At 39.5% G+C, this 19,894-nt stretch overlaps 1 protein-coding gene across 1 annotated transcript in view; it reads left to right on the forward strand.

Moving 5' to 3' along the window:
• The first annotated feature begins 3,239 nt into the window (after positions 1-3,239).
• Positions 3,240-19,894, forward strand: part of LOC124595283 (mitochondrial mRNA pseudouridine synthase Trub2) — a 28,702-nt gene continuing 12,047 nt past the window's right edge. The window contains exons 1-3 of the mRNA XM_047133967.1: positions 3,240-3,536; positions 3,644-3,835; positions 11,139-11,355. Coding sequence (XP_046989923.1) covers positions 3,416-3,536; positions 3,644-3,835; positions 11,139-11,355 — 530 coding nt within the window. The 5' untranslated portion in view covers positions 3,240-3,415. The remainder of the gene's footprint in view (positions 3,537-3,643; positions 3,836-11,138; positions 11,356-19,894) is intronic.

The raw sequence follows: 19,894 nt of genomic DNA on the forward strand, positions 1-19,894 counted from the left end.
ATTGTCCCAGAAATAGTTAACGCTCGCTTTCTTCGTGTCTCAGCTTGTATGCACACAAATTCTTGCCCTAACAGAACCTGTTTACGAAAATAACATTGAATTCACTCGTCCCAGCGCACCTAAGGTGATACCCTTCCTGCTCTCGATATACGCAAACGTCCTCAACGTTATGTAGAGGCTCCTATATCCCAGCACAAAGGATGTGAATCAGTCAAGCATTATTATTTGCTCTTATCGAATTTACCCAACGAATTACTGTTACCTTTGATATCAAAGCACTGTCCGCCTCTTTTCCTTCTGCAGACGAGACTTTCAGCGATTATTTTAAACTGATCACCATATTGCACCATCAACTAAACCTCGCAAAGTGCCATACATATCGTCAAATACAGAAAGACTCTTACTCAATTACACTTCTCTCCCACTGAAGATAGGAGCTTGAATATTGAGCTACAGCAGGTACATGGTAGAATGAACTCCAAGTGGTATATTTCAAGCGAAGAGTGTCACATACATTAACGTACATAAACGTGTACCAGCGTGCACTAACGTGTACTAACATATACTAATGTCCATTCGTTTCCCCTCGGCAGAATCGCGTTACTCTTTCTGCTCCGAACGTGCTTCCTTGATTTCGCTTTTCTACGCACATCTCCATAAACGGGGATTACAAGAACACACATATTTTCGCCATAATATTATACCATTTTCGCGGTACTTATCGATATCAACGCACCTAGCGCAACGTAATTCCCAAGATATAGATTGGAAATTATTTCTCTACAAACCCCAAACCTTAGCGAGGTGCAGCGTTGATATTTCCACTCTCGAATACTGATGTCTGTGATGTAACAGATTCCAAATCACCCCTATAATTTACAAGCCAACTAAGGTTTTTCCCTTGTCTAGAGAACAGGCAAACGTGTCTTCCACATGCTAGATGTACACACCCTAATAGATCTTTTCTCAACTAAGTAAAGGTGCATAATGTTCAGAAGCAGTCAACCAAACAATTTATATGGGAGAGAATAACGATGGTCCAGCGCAAACGCACCTTCATACACAATCTTCTCAAAGTTCCACTTGACGATGAAAGCCGCCCAACACATACTATGTATTAGTTCACTATTCGGTCGTCTAGAGGACGGCAGAGTTAACTCAGATGCATTCCTACACTCCAACAGGCCTCTGAATTTGGACGGCTGCTGCCGTTATCGGAAAACGTGACTCATTCCCACCAAAGGCCATGCATACATGGAATCATTCTAGAAAACCCGTCACGTATATGCTTTAGCATTATACTTACAACTAAATGTTACGATTTTGGTCTCAATTGAACGGCATTCGAAAACGAGCGAAGTATCGGAAGTACACCCTGCTGTTGGCAGTTGTTCTGGAAATAGAAATATCACTACCATTCTTATGACTTGACACACTCTTCCCTTTGCTATCAAAGTACTCAAAGTCAAATCCATACCCTCCTTACGACTGGACATAGTCATTTCCTTCCCAAAAACATATACTTTATAAGCCTGATGCTCAAACACGAACTTATCACCTATCTCCTACTACTGATAAGTATAATAATTCATCAATAACTCAGTGTCTATGACACTAAATAATGCTGAGAGAACATCAGCGATTGGTCGACATGTCTAATAAGTTTTTTCTTGCGAGTGGTAACACTCTGTCTTATAAAGATAGACTTAATCGGTCAGATGTTAAAAAAACCAGATCGCAACAACTACTGTATGTTACTGCAACAAGCGGTCTCGGTTCTACGGGTGTGCACTAGTATCCATGTTAAAAGTTATATACTTGCTTTATACATCTAGGTACGACATTACCTCTGAATGAGGTGGTTTTTTGTCCAGACAAATGTCGAGACGGTAATCGTAGGAATATGTATTATCAGACCAACACGTAACCCATGATGCAACCTCACGACAAAATCGGTGAATTCTGAAAGTCATTCGGTTAAGGAACGCGGTATATGACCGGTATTTGCAACTACCTCACACCACTAGATATTGATCCAGAATGTGTAACATATTCTGGCTCAATACCATGTCAGAGGTTCCGTTATATATCCACTGAGTTAAAGGCGATGACTGATTGAGAAGGATCACAAACAGTAGTAAATCGTATGCTTATTGAGGTCGTAAGAAATCTACACTAGCTTTTCACTACTCTAGTGTTACGCTATCCGCTAGAAATGACGTCTATGATTTGGAATCAGGTCCTCCCATTCAGCCACATACCTGCGCTGGATCACAAGTGAATTACATTTCTGGCGCTCTCATATCTCGAAACGAGTCACCTTTCTCGAACCAATCTGCTACAGTAGATATCCAACATGGTCTTAGTCAGTCCCTACACATCTTGCAACTGCTTCCATTTCTCTGCGCATGTGATCATTCCATTTTAAGTCGGAACTGAGCAGACGTCGGACAAAGCCATTGCCACCACCTTCTGCAATTCGTCTAGAAACAAAGCGAACTGAGTTAATGCGACAGGACCTTGTTTTGGCCATTCGGCGGATATGCGTGCATTGTGGCGCGTTACCAAACTACATACAAGTACTACAGATCTACGTTCATTCAAATCTATCAGCCCAACATGCTATCATCGTTATTCTCTACCCCGCAATAGAGAAAAATTATGAACTATAGAAGCTCAAATAACTTCATCCGATATAGAACTCACATAGACGCCATTACTCGCGCGATGACGCAAAGCTGCGTTGGGGATCCAGCGCGGAGAGAGAGAGAGAGAGAGAGATTTGGAAATGCTTCCCAGAATAGCATAGCGTGCAGCCCTCCAAGCATTCCTAACGGCGTACTTTGTCCCTCACTGAATTTACCTGCCAAACTGCTGGTGCTACTGCTCCCTGTGTGGAACGAACCTATTAAATACATGTGTATTGATACGCTACAGTGGGTTGTTTAAAGTTTCATCACCTCTACTCTAGGAGAATGATCGTATCCCATGTACTATACTGTAAATCGCAAGAAACGCTCCTGTGATCCTGTTTAGTTCGTTGAAACACTGTTTTCTAACACGCTTTGTACACTGCCAAACATTTCGTTTTTCTGCCACGACTTAGAGGCCTGCGCCAGATCTAAATTGACATTAAGAAGTTATCTTATGGGTCTGTGGAATGAATAATTAATCTAATCTAAATCTAATGTAATTATGTATATATCTCACTTCACCACACATAGTCTCTGGTGCAACTTGCGACCGAGTACTCGTGGATAAGAATGTCTTCAAGATAGTGCTTTGACATGTCGTCGTTGTTTATGTTATGATGTGCGAGTTGTTCATGTTGTTATGTGTTACCATTGTGTGAGTGTTATTGTACGTGGAATGAAATTTCGATCTCGTGAAAGTTTATTTTTCCATCTTTGCTAACATGGTTTTGACAGAGGCACAGTTAAAGTGGAAACTATTGAACGGAGTTATTTGCGTGTATAAAAATGCTGGTGTAAGCGTAAATAACGTTCGGAGAACGCTCATTGGACATATTTGTGAAGGTCCGTCTTTGTATGCGCTAGGATGTCTGCTATTCAATGCCAGACCTAATCTGCGAAGACAGAACCAATTGGCAATATCCTGTAATGTATTCGCTTTCCCTGTACAGATTTATGTAAGCTTGAAAGCCGACCGCCGTTAAATCATGTATATATTGAAGGAGACCCAACCAAATCGTTAACAGTTTCTGTGGCTCCGAAATATTCTGATAGCCCACTCGTTACGGGACCACGGTATCAACCGCAAGATGTTCGATGCTCATGGGCTACGATTCTTGGTAGAGACACCTCAGGAGTGTTTGGTAAGGATAAAAAATTTACGTTGATTTATTCGTTAATACGTAAACTCAAAGAATACCACTGCTAACCATGGACAGTGTTCATTTGTAGTAACAGCCCTAGTGAAAACATACATGAACCAACTATTATGTCGTTAGGTGAGAGGAATGTGTATATTAGTTTAGACATTGTTATGAACGTTTATAATTCTTTTGCACAGTACTGTGAAATTGTTGGATTAGACCATTACGTCTTTGATAAAGCTGTCTTTATTGGTGGTTACACCAGCAATGGAATGACAATCGGTGATTTTTTTTCACTTTATGGATAAAAAGAATAAGAATCATTATGAAGGACAAATGTTTTCTCTGTGTTCTCTACATACGCAAAGAATTATAATTTTCTTAGTGAAAGAGTTTATGAAAAAAAATTGGCAACAGACTGGTATATTTCTGTCATGGGTCATTCCACGTCAAATCAACCAATTGTACTACATGATTTGAACCACGACCTCTCAGATTTGGATGAATTTTTTTTTCAGGTAGTGTACCCACTAACACTAGTTTACATTTGAAATTTAAAATTTTTCTGACTTTTGGTTTTTGAGTATCAAGGGTTTAAAAATTAAAAAAAAAACCCTTTGTTTTTTATCAATTGATGATTGTTTTAAAATGGTGTGGCTCAAAAACTATACAACCTTGAGAGCTCAAACTTGCACCATTGTTTTCCTCTAAAAATTCCCTTCAACTTGATATGTAACATGACAATGCTACCTAAATCTGAAATTTTTAAACTACTCCAAAAAAAAAAAAAACATTTTTTGAAATTTCCAAAATACATATCCTCGGATTTTTTAATAAAAATTGTATGTGTTGTCCAGTCTAACCGACTACATGCATGCAAAGTTTCAAGATGGGATCTCAATGGGTTCTTGTATAAAATAATATTTTACTACCCCAGTACACATGAGTGAGGTTAAAAGCAGACAATTTCTGGGCTATGAATACTAAGATAGGCCTATGTAATACTAACAAGCCTTTTTATGCAACATTACCCTCTTATTGTCCATTACTTCATTAAATGTTATTTTAATGCGAGAATAAAGTATATAAGAAATAATAACTTAAGAATTGTATGATTTTATATGACATTCACTTTTTATTATAGAAAAACATGCGATTTTCATATAGGGTCAAGGCTCTAGTTTTGGCCACTACCCCACTTATGGCCACCTTGATGTAATGGGTGCAGTTTTAAGCTCCTTTGGAATACCAGGCAGTCCTACCATAGATTATAATAAGCAATATGAATTGTGCTATTCAGTTGCCTATAGAAACGTTTCTTTGTTTGGTCTTGTTTGTAGTCACCATTTAATGGAAAGCTCTATGTTGCAGAAGTTGAGTTATGTAGTGTTTTTCTTTAAGCAACACACAATCTGTTTTTTTGTATTCTACATGTTGTACAAAACATCAGAAGAAACTTAATTTATTGAGAGGTAAAATTAAGTATTATATTTTTATTTACTACAAGTTAAACATGATAAAACCAAAAAACGTGTCATTAATGTAGCCGTAAGTGGGGCCTCGATCCTACATTAAAATGTGTATGAAATAATCATAGCAAAAAAAACTTATGAGTCCTCTATATTGTACTGTGTTTTAGTGTTAAGTCGTCCAAGTGATCTAGTATAGAGCGGTGTAGTCTTAGTGTACGCCATGCCATGTATGTGGTAATACATCAGACATCATAAAATACAATTATTTACTAAATTTATTTTTTCTGGAATGTTCCAGATAATAGAAATGTAGTTATTTAAGTTGTGTGTGTGTGTGTGTGTGTGTGTGTGTGTGTGTGTGTGTGTGTGCAACTTAAATAACTACATTTCTGTTATTTGGAACATTCCAGAAAAAATAAATTTAGTAAATAATCGTATTTTATTATGTCTGATATATTACCCACACACACAAACACCTCCGCATGTGCAGTTGGATATGTGTGTGTGTGTGTGCGCGAGTGTATACCTGTCCTTTTTTTCCCCCTAAGGTAAGTCTTTCCGCTCCCGGGATTGGAATGACTCCTTACCCTCTCCCTTAAAACCCACATCCTTTCGTCTTTACCTCTCCTTCCCTGTTTCCTGATGAAGCAACCGTTTGTTGCGAAAGCTTGAATTTTGTGTGTATGTTTGTGTGTCTATCGACCTGCCAGCACTTTCGTTTGGTAAGTCACATCATCTTTGTTTTTATATATATACTTTTTGATAGTAGAATTTGTTACTTAACAGAAATGACATCTCAGAAGAATTGAGCGATTATTGCTGCTAAATGTTGTAAGAACAACATAAGAAAGTCTGTGTACAATCACTAAGGAATGTAACAGACTGGATGTGCTCTGAAGACTTAGGAATCATTAGTGGCATGAAAATATGTGATGTATGTAGGAAAAAGGTTAGTAACAAACACAAAACAGAAGAAGTAGTTTTACCTTGCAGTATCGAAAATGTAAACGATTCTTTTATTGATCCTCAATCTTCCGTAGACTATTTGAACAAGTCCCCTGGAACTCATAAAAAGTTTGCTGTGCCTACCTATACAAAGAAAAAACTTGATAAAATAAGGTCTAGCTTAGAAAAGTACTTACTACCATAATCCGGATGCCATGAAGGGTACAGGGTGCACCCATCTGCAGGTGATCGCTCATGTCAGCATCAATGATGTATGTCACTATGGATCGGAAGAAATCCTCTCTGGCTTCCGGCGGCTATCTGATTTGGTGAAGGCTGCCAGTCTTGCTAGCGGGATGAAAGCAGACCTCACCATCTGCAGCATCGTCGACAGGACTGACTGCGGACCTTTGGTACAGAGCCGAGTGGAGGGTCTGAATCAGAGGCTGAGATGGTTCTGTGATCGTGTGGGCTGCAGACTCCTCGACTTGCGCCATAGGGTGGTGGGGTTTCGGGTTCCGCTGGATAGGTCAGGAGTCCACTACACACAGCAGGCAGCTAGACGGGTAGCAGAGGTTGTGTGACGTGGACTGAGCGGTTTTTTACGTTAAATGGCCTCGGGCAAGTACAGAAAGGGCAACAGCCTCAAAGGATGTGGACCAAAGTCAGGACATGCGGTGACCAAGCAGCAATCGGTATTGTAATTGTAAACTGTCGAAGCTCCATTGGAAAAGTACCGGGACTTCAAGCGCTGGTAGAAAGCACCGAAGCTGAAATCATTATTGGTACGGAAACAGCCTTTGCATACAACCAGAATTTTTTTGGGTTCTGTGAAAGACTATTTGCCAGTATTCTGCTATGGTAGTCACTAAAGGCATCATGTATTGCTCTCTTGAGAACCAAAAGTGTTTCATTCACCGTCTATCTCTATCTGAAGCCCTATGCTTTGTTTTATGCCTGTTATGTAGTAATCTCTGTTTCTTTAGAAGTTTCATTACACTGACTATACACCATAGCGGTTTCCTCCCATTATGGTCTCTTCTACTAGGTACATATCTATTCAGTGCATAGCTGTAGTTCCTCTACATGCTTCTGCCCTGTGCTGAAAGTTTCAAGTTCCCCATTAAGATGTGACACTACTGATTTTTTATGTAGTTTACTGAGCGTATATATCTTTCCGCTTGGATTAATTGTCCTTTTTGCTTTGGTAATCATTGTTGGCACAACTATATCATGGTCACTAATATCAGTTTCAGTGTGGACATCTTCAAAGAGGTCAGGTCTGCATTTTACCAATAGGGCCAATGTGTTTTCATCATATGTGGAGTTCCAAGTTATTTGTTCTCTCAGAGAAGGCGTTTAGTAACGTTTCACAGGATTTCTTATCACACCCACTTCTAACAAGACTGTAATTTTGTTAGTTGACTTTTGAATCACTAAAAGTCGCCACCAATGATTACAGTATGGTGGAAGAACATAGACAAGTGAACTGAGGTTTTCTCTGAAGTTTTTGTTTACATCAGGATATGAGTCTGGTGGGCAATAGAAGAATCAGATTATTATTTTATGCCCACCCCTGATACCAAGTCTTGTCCAAACAATATCACATGCATCTTCAATTTCTATCTTGATGGATTTGAGTTTCTTGTCTGCAGTGGCAAATACACCAATGGCTATCCTTTCAATTTGCACTTAAATTTTCCCCAAAAATCGCATTGCTATCAGTTTCAGGTTTCAACCAACTTTCTGTACCTAGTATTATGTGAGCTTCACTACATTTCATGAGCACTTCAAACTCTGGAATTTTATTGGGAATGCTTTGGCAGTTTACCATTAGGATTTTAATACTCTCACCTGTGGGAGGCGTTTCTTTTGATCTTATACTGATACTTCTAGGTTTCCAACAGCTATCGTTATCAGGATTGGATGGAGAGTTGCCAAATTTGAAAACCCCTTGTATGCACTTCGTACACAGTCAGCTACTTGAGTAGCAGACTCTGATGTGTAGTACACACCTGACTCATTTATGGGATCCTATAGTTCTCAACCATATGACAAAAGTACAGGAAGTCACAGCCTAGCTTCTCACAAAATCTTCGAAGTCTCTAGTGCAGTCCTTCTACTCAACTCATAACCAAAGGGTCAAAATCAATTCTGGGGACAATGCTGCAAATTGTGAGCTTCATTGGAATGACACAAGTATGGGCTCAAAGCTCAGATGACAGGCATCATTTGTTCCAAGATGTGCCACAATCTGTAATTGGTTTCACCCTGTTCCAACAGTGGCTGCTGGAATAGCCTCTTCAACATGTTGAATAAGGCCCCAGGCTTACACACTGAGTGCACCTGATATCATTTCCTGTCCCTTGCTGCCATTTCCGTAAGGGGTACCATCATTCACTGTACATTGGAACTGCTGGTGATTAATGGACACTGGACCTAACAAGTTTCCCCAAAGAAGATGAAGTGAGTCCTATTGGATGAGTTTCAGTGGGAGAGAGCGCCTCAAACTAGTTGGTTAGAGTGACTGGTATAACACGCTGAGCACTCCCTGGTCTTTGTCCATCCTGTACAGGACACCTAGATCTACCATTGACACGTTACTCATTTGAATAGTCTCGCAAATGAATTTCTGACAGAGCTAAACCACAAAAACTATTCTGTTAGCATATTCTGTAGTCTTGCTGAGGCTTTTGATTGTATAGACCATAAAATTGTGCTTTGCAAACTAAGGTATGGTGTATAAACTGCAATTACTGAAAGAAAAAATCCACATTGATGAATGCTGCCATAGTGATAGATGTAAACTCAGGATGGGAGAACATAATATGGAATCAACAATGATTTGTACTTGTTCCATTCATATCCTCAACTGAAATAAAATATGTTCCAGTGACTTAAAAGGACACTTATAAAAACTGTAATGTTTATCAGTAACATAATTATACTTATCAAGGGCTGAAACTCGGCGTACCAGAAAAACACAGCCCAGATGATAGCTGAAAAGGTCTACATTGAATCCACTGTAAATGATTTAAGTCAGTCTCAAAAAGGCTTATAGTAATATGGCAATGGAAAGTATTTGGGGAAGTATAAATAATGGAAGGAGTCAAGGTAACAACTCATCATGTAGTTGCGATAAGATGTCGATAGGAACATAAACGAGACAAAAGTTTGCTGAGCCTTTAAGTCCAGGTCCGAACCCACAAACGAGGTCTGCTGGAAAAGTATCAGCTTCATGCGAGTGTGAATTTTTTCCTGCCTGCTGATAGCGTCAAATGCTGGCAAGCAGCAGTTGAATGAGGTAGCAGTTTAAAGGCAGCTGGACATCGGTGGAGAGCAAGCCATGGTCCAGTTGGCCATCAACTTGCTGAAATGACTGTCACTGTTTCAAGGTGAACATGGTGGTGGTGTGAGACTGTCATGTGCATATCAGGGAAATTACGGAAGAGGTTGGTGTCAGTGCTTTCTTGACACAATCTGTTAAGACCAAAGATTTACCCATGAAGAGAGTGTTGGTGAAATTTGTTCCTAAGCTGCTGATGGTGGAGCAAAAGCAACTTTGTGTTGAAGTCTCACAGTAAATGCTGGACTCTACAAACAGCGACGTTGATTTCGTTCACACCATAATCACTGTATGATGAACCCGTGGTGTACGGGTACGCTCCAGAAACCAAATCCCAATCATCACAGCAGAAACATTCCTCATCACAAAGACCGAAGGAGGCCCACCAATTATGTCGAAGTGATGCTGACTGCTTTCTTTCACTCCAACAGCCTGGTACACCATGAGTACGCACCACAGGGTCAATCAATCACCAAAGACAACCACAGGGATGTCCTCCATCGCCTAGGTGATGCTGTGCAGCCCAAAAGACCGGACGTGGCACCTACGTCATGACATGCAACACGTTATCTTGCATTTGAGTCAGGCTTTTTTGGCAAAAAAACAGATTTCTGTGCTTCAACAGGCTCCTTACTGTAATGATATCGCCTCCTGCAACTTCTGGATGTTCCCCAAACTCAAGATGCCTTTGAAAGAAACACAGTTTCAGATGAGAGGACATTATGGTAGCAATGAAAGCCAAGATCAACTCCATTCCAAAAGACGTTTTTTCGGTACCCTTCTAACTATGGTGGCACCACTGTGAGAAGTGTGTGAAGTCCCAAAAGAGGTATTTTGAGGGTAATTAGTTGTCCAACACTCCAGGTAAGCCAGTTTTTTCCCCCCCTGGCCAACGGTCAGATAGTTTTCTAACAGACCTTCTGTTGTCATTGATACCAGTGCTGAAATGCAGCAGCAGTCACACTAATAGTGTACATGTGAGCAAAGTATTATTTTTCCCATCCCTCGCTTTCTTTTCCTCCCTTAGCTGCCTTAGTTAACATTTTCTTTCTTCAATGTCTGCCAGTTTCTGGCGATCTGCTGTGTAATTTCTCTATGTTTGCTGCAAAATCGTCATTCCAGTATCTGTTAATGAAGCCAAAATTGGGACCAATATATAATATAGGCCAATTCATTCATCAATATGCTAAATCACCTATTGCCCCCAGAATGTTGTGTTATTCATGCAAGGAAGAGATCCTGGTTCAAACTCTGGTTCTGTACACCATTTTAATAGGCAGAAACGCTCATTAGAGCATGTAGTAATGTCTGTTGAAAATAATGGTGCTGTATCAGCAGCACTAATAGTAGGTAGTGTTAGTAGCATTATTAGAGGTGGTAATAACAGAAGAAAAATAGAGTTAACAACCAGATACTATATTTAGCATTTATTGTTTTACAGAACTCTGTAAGACAATTACTTGTTTATTATGCCACAATTTAATAAATTACGGTTTCAAATATTGGAATAGATTATAAATTGATAATTTCTCATTTGCAGTTATTGGTATAAATAAAGGAGCACGAGCAGCTCAGAAATTTCATTTGAGTAGACCAACAAGAAGTTACCATATAAAGGGACAGCTGGGCTATGCCACTGACACTTATTTCCGAGATGGGAAAGTGGTTGAGAAGGCAACATTTGGACATGTGAAGCAAGCAAAGTTGGACAGAGTTCTGGCATCTGTCCAAGCAGCACATCAAAAACACATGTTTCAGTAAGTTAAAGAAGAATGCATGTATAAGTATATTCTTGCATTAAATTGCCCCTCTCGTAATATGCATGTAAAAGAAAACTCATTGTGCATTAGGGTAATCAGAATTCTGCCTAAGGGTTACCTGGATATGTTCTTGAACTGCTGAATCAAATTTCTTCCAAGTACACACTTATTAAACTGTAGCAGTTACCATGTCACTAATCTTGAGCTTGATGTAGCAACAAAAATGAGTTGTAAATAATGTTTTTGTGAAAACTTTTCCTCAACCTGTCAGCATAGTGTCAGCTCGACTACTTTCATAGATAGTGTTTACTTTTCATTGTAGGTTCCTTCAGTGGATGCAGTGGAGCTGAAGTGGCATTTTGATGCATAGTAAAAGTTTCATTGTAAGATAATTGTGGTGTCATTGCCAGACACCACACTTGCTAGGTGGTAGCCTTTAAATCGCCCGTGGTCCGTTAGTATACGTCGGACCCGCATGTCGCCACTATCAGTGATTGCAGACCGAGCGCCGCCACACGGCAGGTCTAGAGAGACTTCCTAGCACTCGCCCCAGTTGTACAACTAACTTTGCTAGCGATGGTTCACTGACAAAATACACTCTCATTTGCCGAGACGATAGTTAGCATAGCCTTCAGCTACGTCATTTGCTACGACCTAGCAAGGCGCCATTACCAGTTACTATTGATACTGTGAATCATGTAGCGTCACAAGCGACATTCACCATTAATGGATTAAAGTTAAGTATTCCACCAGCTACGTTAGTTTTTTCTAAATTCTAATTTCCTTGTCCTGTTCCAGACCTCACGCCAGCCTGCGTGAGCTAAAACGCGTGCCTTTCGGCTTCCTCTAGTAACACGGTGTTGGCTCTCCTGCCAACCACAACAATAATTACGTGAGTAGTAGTCAATTTGAAAGGTTCAGTATGTTGTTATTGTTGTTGTGGTCTTCAGTCCTGAGACTGGTTTGATGCAGCTCTTCATGCTACCCTATCGTCTGCAAGCTTCTTCATCTCCCAGTACTTACTGCAAACCTACATCCTTCTGAATCTGCTTAGTGTATTCATCTCTTGGTCTCCCTCTACGATTTTTACCCTCCACACTGCCCTCCAATCCTAAATTTATGATCCCTTGATGCCTCAGAACATGCCCTACCAACCGATCCCTTCTTCTTGTGAAGTTGTGCCACAAACTCCTCTTCTCTCCTGTTCTATTCAATACCTCCTCATTAGTTACGTGACCTACCCATCTAATCTTCAGCATTCTTCTGTAGCACCACATTTTGAAAGCTTCTGTTCTCTTCTTGTCCAAACTATTTATCATCCATGTTTCACTTTCATACATGGCTACACTCCATACAAATACTTTCAGAAACAACTTCCTGACACTTAAATCTATACTCGATGTTAACAAACTCCTCTTCTTCAGAAACGCTTGCCTTGCCATTGCCAGTCTACATTTTATATCTTCTCTACTTCGACCATCATCAGTTATTTTGCTCCACAAATAGCAAAACTCCTTTAATACTTTAAGTGTCTCATTTCCTATCTAATTCCCTCAGCATCACCCGACTTAATTCAACTGCATTCCATGATCCTCGTTTTGCTTTTGTTGATGTTCGTCTTATATCCTCCTTTTAAGACACTGTCCATTCTGTTCAACTGCTCTTCCAAGTCCTTTGCTGTCTCTGACAGAATTACAATGTCATTGGCGAACCTCAAGGTTGTTATTTCTTCTCCATGGATTTTAATACCTACTCCGAACTTTTCTTTTGTTTCCTTTATTGCTTGCTCGATACACAGATTGAATAACATCGGGGAGAGGCTACAACCCGGTCTCACTCCCTTCCCAACCACTGCTTCCCTTTCATGTCCCTTGACTCTTATACCTGCCATCTGGTTTCGGTACAAATTTTAAATAGCCTTTCGCTCCCTGTATTTTACCCCTGCCACCTTCAGAATTTGAAGCAGAGTATTCCAGTCAACATTGTCAAAAGCTTTCTCTAAGTCTACAAATGCTAGAAACTTAGGTTTGCCTTTCCTTAATCTTTCTTCTAAGATAAGGCGTAAGGTCAGTATTGCCTCAAGTGTTCCAACATTTCTACGGAATCCAAACTGATCTTCCCTGAGGTCAACTTCTACCAGTTTTTCCATTCGTCTGTAAAGAATTCACGTTAGTATTTTGCAGCTGTGACTTATTAAACTGATAGTTTGGTGATTTTCACATCTGTCAACACCTGCTTTCTTTGGGATTGGAATTATCATAGTCTTCTTGAAGTCTGAGGGTATTTCGCCTGTCTCATACATCTTGCTCACCAGATGGTAGAGTTCTGTTAGGGCTGGCTTTCCCAAGGCTATCAATAGTTGTAATGGAATGTTGTCTACTCCCTGGGCCTTGTTTCGACTCAGGTCTTTCAGTGCTCTGTCAAACTCTTCACGCAGTATCGTATCTCCCATTTCATCTTCATCTACATCCTCTTCCATTTCCATAGTATTGTCCTCAAGTACATCGCCCTTGTATAGACCCTCTATATACTCCGTCCACCTTTCTGCTTTCCCTTCTTTGCTTAGAACTGGGTTCCCATCTGAGCTCTTGATATTCATACAAGTGGTTCTCTTTTCTCCAAAGGTCTCTTTAATTTTCCTGTAGGCAGTATCTATCTTACCCCTAGTGAGATAAGCCTCTACATCCTTGCATTTGTCCTCTAGCCATCCCTGTTTAGCCATTTTGCACTTCCTGTCGATCTCATTTTTGAGACGTTTGTATTCCTTTTTGCCTGCTTCTTTTACTGCAGGTTCAATAAGCAGAAGTTTAACAGTTTCTGGTTTCCAGGAAGATCATTTACCTCCTGTCTGTTATCCAAAACATCAGCATAGTCTTCGCAGTACATACTACTACACTAATATCCTACACTCACATTTTATCTCCACTGTAATATTTTGTTCCCTGGCTCTGACCTTCCCAAAACTATTTCTTTGATACACTAAGCATTGTATATTATCTGACATGACAGTTAGATGTGCAAATTTGGTAGTCATTCAAGGAAGCAAATTTAGTATTCATTCAAGGAAATCATAAAGGTCATGTTGTGTCGTCAGTTTTGTCCTGGTGCCTAGGAAGGCTGTCAATTGTTTCCCTAGGTGGGCAGCACTATTTATGTTGCAAATTTCGCAGAAAATGTGTCTGTGTCATATTTAAATGAAAGATATGCGGGAATGACGATCCAAGTCGATCCCAGATTGAGTTTTAGATTTCACTGCCATCTTGTAGTAGAAACAAAGAACTTCCACACTGTGAAACTTAAACTTCGAAGAAATGACCGATGTCCATGTAATTCAGGTTCAAAGTTGCTTTAGATAATGATCAAAGTCACATTGTTCCTTTGGAAGGGGCGATCAGAGTCCACACATTCTGTTGTTAATTATTCATTGTTGTAAACAGTCTGAGAATAAGATTGTTAGTGCACTCATAGTTGTGCTGTAGCTCTTTGCCAAGATAGTGTTCAAATATTTGGACGATGTCAAGCAGTATTTGTGATAATTCTACTGAAAAACCTGCAGCTAGTTCAAAGAAGAGGGAGGGTGCATTTCAAGTGCTTCAAAACGCATGCGAGCTATGAGTCACAACTCTGGCAATGGCTTTAAGTGTTCGCCCGTGAAGTATTTTGTAAATGCAACTAGCTCAGAAATAAATGCATTGATTGAAGAGTTTAATGAACTAACATCTTACGATAAACAAAATGCGCATCTGTCTGGTCTGATCAGTGAAGCCTGTATTTGGCAGGAATATTGTTAAGGTAGTAAGGGATGAAAAGCATTTCCGTCCATCCATGGCGTTACAGGATGGACGAAACATTCCTTAGCCACTACACAGCAAGCGCACATAGAGATAAGGGGTAAACATAATAATAGGGTACACGAACTTAAGAGTGAAATAATAGACAAAGTTCATTAAGGTAGACAATCGATCAAAGAATATACTACCCATTTCAGCTTGCATATGACAGTAAGAAACTATATTTGTCTGAAGACTTTACTGACAGGAAGTTACATCAGATGCACTTAAACTAATTTTCAGAAACCCAATAGCCTGTGAATACTATTATCACATTTTTGTGACAAAATGTCTGCTACTGAGGAACTGACACCTCAAACATCAGTTTAAGCTGATGTTGCTCAAGCTGATTCACAGATAGCCTGCAATCGAAACCAGAGTTGCAATTACAATGGATTACCAGAAAAATCTTCCACTTCCCAATATCGCGACAAGTGAGATTTACTACAGATGGCAGCTGCCATTTTACTAATCTAACATACAGTGCCTTTGTACAGGGAAGTCCATTTTCTATACCTACAATCAAACAATGATTCAGATGAAGTTCATTCTATGTGATGACATTACTCCACTAAATTCGTATCTTGCAGTGTACACGAACTCGGTGTATTCTGCAATTCTTGCTCAGAACAGAACAAGAACTACAGTGTGTTTTGTTTCTGTCTTTTCTTGATGCTTGCAAAAGGCAGGTTTGTCTACAACTGTGTAACCCAGTGAAAGGTCATTTCTATCTTGAATGTGACAGAATATGGCCCTAGTAAATACAAAGGCAAAATGTGAAACACCAAATGACTGGTGTCAAGTTACGGAAATTGAAGACGACTTCCAGAACCCATTGTTGCAGTGGACTGCAAGCAGAACTTTCTTCAGTGGGGAAGATTTCTAAATGAAAGTTACAGGAAGAAATACCCTTTTGCTCAAAGAATTATCTCAAAGGTTCTTGTGATGCAGAATGATAAACTGCCCCGCCTGCGACGGCTATGCTTTGACCCATATGGAAACTGCAAGATCATTGAAGCTCCTTATCTACCCAAGTTAAAGGAGAAGCCCCTGCCTTCGCAAATTCATCTACAACTTCTTGACATCCCTAAAGCAAAATATGACAGTCTGCAAATTTTGATGCAGTTTTGTGGCCCAGTAGTTCAGCAATATTTAAGTTCATTATCATGATTAAGATGAGGGAGATAACGTTTCATAATATTACAAACATTCTAACTCTTGGCTTAGAAATTTTTCACCTATTTATATAGTGCTATTAATATATGTTACTGTATTGCATTATTAAAAAATAAGTTCTGCCTCATGTGTAAAGTTGATATTTAGGGAAAAAAGTTCTAACCATACTTTCTATGCTTTTAAATTCATTTAAGATATTGTAAAGACTTTAATAATAATTTTTACCTCACAGAATTAATTCTGTTTATTGTTGTACTAAGTTTTTCACTCTTGTACTGTATTATTGCAAATAGACCTACTATTACGTCAAGATAAAAGATTGCTTTATTGAATTATTCTGTGTATCAAGTATAAAAGTGATATGTTGGTAATAATATTCAGAAAAAAGTAGTTTTTAAGCATTTAAATTCATTTCGGGTAGACTAGACTTAGATTATTTTTACCGTGCAAATTTGGTGTATTGTTGTATTCATACATTTTTCATTGTTGTACTGCACTATTGCAAGTGGATATTATGTCATTATACAACATATAACATATAAAATAGACAACAATTTAGGAGGGGAGTCTATAAATTATTTATAATAGAAACCTAATAACAGTCCTCAAGGTTTAAAATGTGTTTTTCTCAGAATCTTGCAAACTGAACTTGGATTACTGTTCCCACGTACCCTTCAAATGGTACCGGTACACCTGGAATTGTTGATTTTCTTAGTGAGCTGGCTCCACATTATATTGTTCTGACTTCAGGCCAACTTCCTTCTTATTGCTCCTAACTTCTCATGAAACTAGCTTTAGTTCTTTATTTATTTATTTTATTTTATTGAGCCTTTATGTAACACAACATACAATTACATAAAGCACTATCTTAAGTGAATATTACTTAAGCAAGTTAAGGTATCATCATAACAACAAAACAATTGAGTAACATAAACATTTCCATTGAACTGAAACTTTCAATATTGCTTCACCAACTCGGTCACCTTCCAGCCCATCTTAGACCTCTGGCTACACTACAAATCAACATGTCACCAGATCTAAAATGTCATACCCACGTTCATTGACTTCACCAACTCACAACTGGAATATCACCTTTCAGCTTAACGTAGATTTTGTATTATGCTACAGATTAGTCTGTTATGGTGATCTAAACTCCAAAAACAAATATTGTCCGTATTCTTTTCTCATGTTTGCTCACATATGACGTCCCACATCACATCGCCACTTTGATGCAACATTGTCTGGGCATGGTACCATGTTATATTGTAGAACAACAGTCACAAAATAAAACTGACATTCTGGCCACAGTTACTGTGGTCACCTCTCAGTAGACACAGAGGAAGACCAACCATGGCCGCAACATCAGCTTCATTCTGTGACATTTATTTCACGATATAACGTAGTACAGAGCCAGGAAACTTTTATTTTAATGGACTTTGGCTATGGAACCCTACATACTTACAAAAATATTGGTGTGATAGGTTAAATATTAATCTGAAGTTATTAATAGTAGGGACAGAATAACAAAGGTGACAACCATCTCCTACTATGTAGAAACATACTAGCATTCCTGTGGAATAGTGCAGGAACAATGTGGAAAGCCTAAACCTGCATGTACAGAAATTAAGCATAAAAATGTAATATCCCGTTTCAGCAGCTGAAATATTGTATGCTTTTATAAATGCTGTACTTGGTGGTTTTCTTCCATTTTGTACACTGTTAACGTTAATTGAATACCTGCCGGCAAAAGTGTTGTAACCCTCAAAATACAAATTGTACAGGAGGCGCGAAAAACCATTAACTATGGAACAGGTTTACAAATGGCAGAAATAGCATTCACAATCGCTTGAAATGAGTCCATTGCTGATTAATGTGTATAAGTTGTGGCAGTACGTGACCTGAAAAGCAAGATATTACAGATTTTCGTTTGACATCCAGGAAAAAACATTGTAACTCTAACGAGAGTAGCACACTTTTGTGGGTTACAACATTTATACCATTGATATTATTTAACCTCTAATACTGTTTATTGGTTTTATTCTGATTAGGTGTAAAAACAATTTGCATTATACAATGTCGGAACTTCTGGGTGTTTGACTGAAGGCGGAAATATTGTTACAAATTAAGGGTTTGTAGTGATAAACATTCACTTTTTCATTTCACAAGAATATAACGAAACAGAATTGATACTGCACACGCAGTTTAAACAAACTGTTATTAATAGTTCCCACTGTGTAACATGATCATTCACAGCACACAAGATGTATTGTTGCAAACGTACATTTTGCGTGATCAACCATGACATTGTCATTTTACTTCATCTTTAGGTTTTCATAAAACTCTCAGTATTTTCCAAGAATATATAGGGTGTTTCAAAAATGACCGGTATATTTGAAACAGCAATAAAAACTAAACGAGCAGCGATAGAAATACACCGTTTGTTGCAATATGCTTGGGACAACAGTACATTTTCAGGCGGACAAACTTTCGAAATTACAGTAGTTACAATTTTCAACAACAGATGGCGCTGCATGTGATGTGAAAGATACAGAAGACAACGCAGTCTGTGGGTGCGCCATTCTGTACGTCGTCTTTCTGCTGTAAGCGTGTGCTGTTCGCAATGTGCAAGTGTGCTGTAGACAACATGGTTTATTCCTTAGAACAGAGGATTTTTCTGGTGTTGGAATTCCACCGCCTAGAACACAGTGTTGTTGCAACAAGACGAAGTTTTCAACGGAGGTTTAATGTAACCAAAGGACCGAAAAGCGATACAATAAAGGATCTGTTTGAAAAATTTCAACGGACTGGGAACGTGACGGATGAACGTGCTGGAAAGGTAGGGCGACCGCGTACGGCAACCACAGAGGGCAATGCGCAGCTAGTGCAGCAGGTGATCCAACAGCGGCCTCGGGTTTCCGTTGCCCATGTTGCAGCTGCGGTCCAAATGACGCCAACGTCCATGTATCGTCTCATGCGCCAGAGTTTACACCTCTATCCATACAAAATTCAAACGCGGCAACCCCTCAGCGCCGCTACCATTGCTGCACGAGAGACATTCGCTAACGATATAGTGCACAGGATTGATGACGGCGATATGCATGTGGGCAGCATTTGGTTTACTGACGAAGCTTATTTTTACCTGGACGGCTTTGTCAATAAACAGAACTGGCGCATATGGGGAACCGAAAAGCCCCATGTTGCAGTCCCATCGTCCCTGCATCCTCAAAAAGTACTGGTCTGGGCCGCCATTTCTTCCAAAGGAATCATTGGCCCATTTTTCAGATCCGAAATGATTACTGCATCACGCTATCTGGACATTCTTCGTGAATTTGTGGCGGTACAAACTGCCTTAGACGACTCTGCGAACACCTCGTGGTTAATGCAAGATGGTGCCCGGTCACATCGCACGGCCGACGTCTTTAATTTCCTGAATGAATATTTCGATGATCGTGTGATTGCTTTGGGCTATCCGAAACATACAGGAGATGGCGTGGATTGGCCTCCCTATTCGCCAGACATGAACCCCTGTG

This window comes from Schistocerca americana, chromosome 2 (assembly GCF_021461395.2).
Source record: "Schistocerca americana isolate TAMUIC-IGC-003095 chromosome 2, iqSchAmer2.1, whole genome shotgun sequence".
Classification (NCBI taxonomy): Eukaryota; Metazoa; Arthropoda; class Insecta; order Orthoptera; family Acrididae; genus Schistocerca; species Schistocerca americana.